Below are 2,059 nucleotides of genomic sequence, written 5' to 3' on the forward strand. Positions count from 1 at the left end.
GCCCCTCTAAGACTCATTTGCATAATGAGGCAGAAATTTATCCAGAAATGTAAAAACGACAGTCAGGAATAAATAGCATTGAAGAAATAAACAGGGAAATAAAATACAAAGGAAGATTAAAACAGACAAAAATATTATAACATGCACATAAATAAAAAAAATAAAAAGTAATTAATAAATAAAGTTTATAACAGATAATAAATAAATAAGGTAATTATTACAAAGGTGAATAAATAAAGTAGCTAAATAAAAGAGAAATATACATTTATGTCTCACTGTATAATTTAAATTCTATCTACATTTATTCATTTATTGTATTTTGGGGGCAATTAATTGTATGCTTATTTATTTATTGAGCATTTATTTATTTATGTATTTATTTTTAGATATGTTAAAGCTGGACAACCTGGAAAAAAACAAATTAAATTAAAATAATCACAAGACAAAAGGAACAGCAGACCTTTTACCTACGAGGCAACATGCATTGAAAGGCCCCGACCCACAGGCTGAGAAACACTTGACTTAGGATTAGGTAGCTGTTAAAATATCTTAGTTAGTTTTAGTGTCATTTGTTGTTTTACTCAGAATTAATTGTCTAAGGAAAGGAAAAGTTTGCTTGATGACATTCAGCTTGGATTTAATGTTTTTTATTCAGACTGTCCAGCTGTGGAACATCCATCAGAAGACACGAAGCTCAGAGTTATAATCTGATCCTCTTGGGACGTCTGTCTTTGTGAGGAAGACATAAATGGAGTTGCAGTGTTTTATGTCCACAGCGGCTGACGTCATGATGTGAAATAACTCAGTCAGACCACACAAGTTTCTGCTCAGCTCACAATCTGCAGCCGGACGGCGGACAGTGCAGGGACTGTTGGCTGCACAGCATTAGTGTCACCAGAACATGAAGCCGATGACCTACGGCTGCTTAACGTTCTCCGGCTGTGTGTGGCAGGGTGTTAAATGAGCCTGGGTGTCACCTACCGGTCAGTCTGACAGTGAAGGGCTCTCTGGGACTGAAGGGACATTTTCCTCGTCCTGACTCAACTGTGTGGGACAACTTGAACATGGGCCTCTGCAGGACGGAAACAGGGAGGGGAGGGGGACATGGGCCACACACAAACACAGAAAGAGTGAGTGATAAAGTGACCTGTAGCCTCATCACTGCACATACTTAACACCAACAAAGCATCAACATTCAGCAAATTATTTCACATTTTAGATCCGTTGTCACTTATTAACAGACTCTGGTTCCAAAGGACTTATCTAGAATAACCTGATCCACATCTCTAGGCTATAGAACTCAGAAATCTAAAATGTTTAATTTTCATGCTTTCAGTTGAACATCAATTACTGTATTTCCACCTCTGATTTGACCTCCTCAGGAGTAAAACAAGGCTCCATACTGGGTTATTTTCCTTTAACTTCCAAAAAACACTTTTTGCAGATGACTACCAGGTTTGCTTTGCACTGAGGTGCACCGCTGACTGCTCTGTTCAGCCAGGAGAAATTGTTATATGGAAGCACCTGCATTTTAACACCAAGACAAGTCACCAACATTTACACCTTCCTCGCATTTGCTGCACTACACGGACATATTTAACAGGTATTTATAAGAATGTAATATAACAGTATCATAGAAAACAACTGAACAGTCAAATAGCCACTAAGTATTTACTGTGTGATGGACGAAAGAAATAAAATGAGGAATAACCCAGTGTGATGATGAACAGGTCCCACCTGTTAGAACAATGTTTTTATACTTCATCTGCTGCCAACTTTCCCCCCATAATGTTTTCAGATTAAAAGAGGCTATGGCAGGTTGGTTTTAATACTTATTAGTTTGTCTGAATATGTATTTCTGATATCTGAAATATATATATTTTTATATATATTTTTCTTGTCAAAATGAAAATTTCAAACAAAATTCATTTCAATTCAGTTTATTTCTATAGCTCCAATTCACATCAAGGCACTTTCCAGTTCACCAGATCATCCAGTCAGATTGATTCAAAGTTTTCTATCTAAGGAAAACCTGCTGATTGCATTGACTCATTGACTC

The 2,059-nt window shown here is 36.7% G+C and overlaps 1 protein-coding gene across 1 annotated transcript in view; it reads right to left on the reverse strand.

Annotated features, from left to right (window-relative positions):
- The window catches only part of LOC107093438 (semaphorin-3D-like), a 26,268-nt gene that overhangs the window by 19,970 nt on the left and 4,239 nt on the right, over positions 1-2,059 (reverse strand). The window contains exon 5 of the mRNA XM_015388485.1: positions 982-1,072. Within this exon, the coding sequence (XP_015243971.1) occupies positions 982-1,072 (91 nt within the window). The remainder of the gene's footprint in view (positions 1-981; positions 1,073-2,059) is intronic.

Source organism: Cyprinodon variegatus, unplaced genomic scaffold (genome assembly GCF_000732505.1).
Source record: "Cyprinodon variegatus isolate N-32 unplaced genomic scaffold, C_variegatus-1.0 Scaffold424, whole genome shotgun sequence".
Lineage (NCBI taxonomy): Eukaryota > Metazoa > Chordata > Actinopteri > Cyprinodontiformes > Cyprinodontidae > Cyprinodon > Cyprinodon variegatus.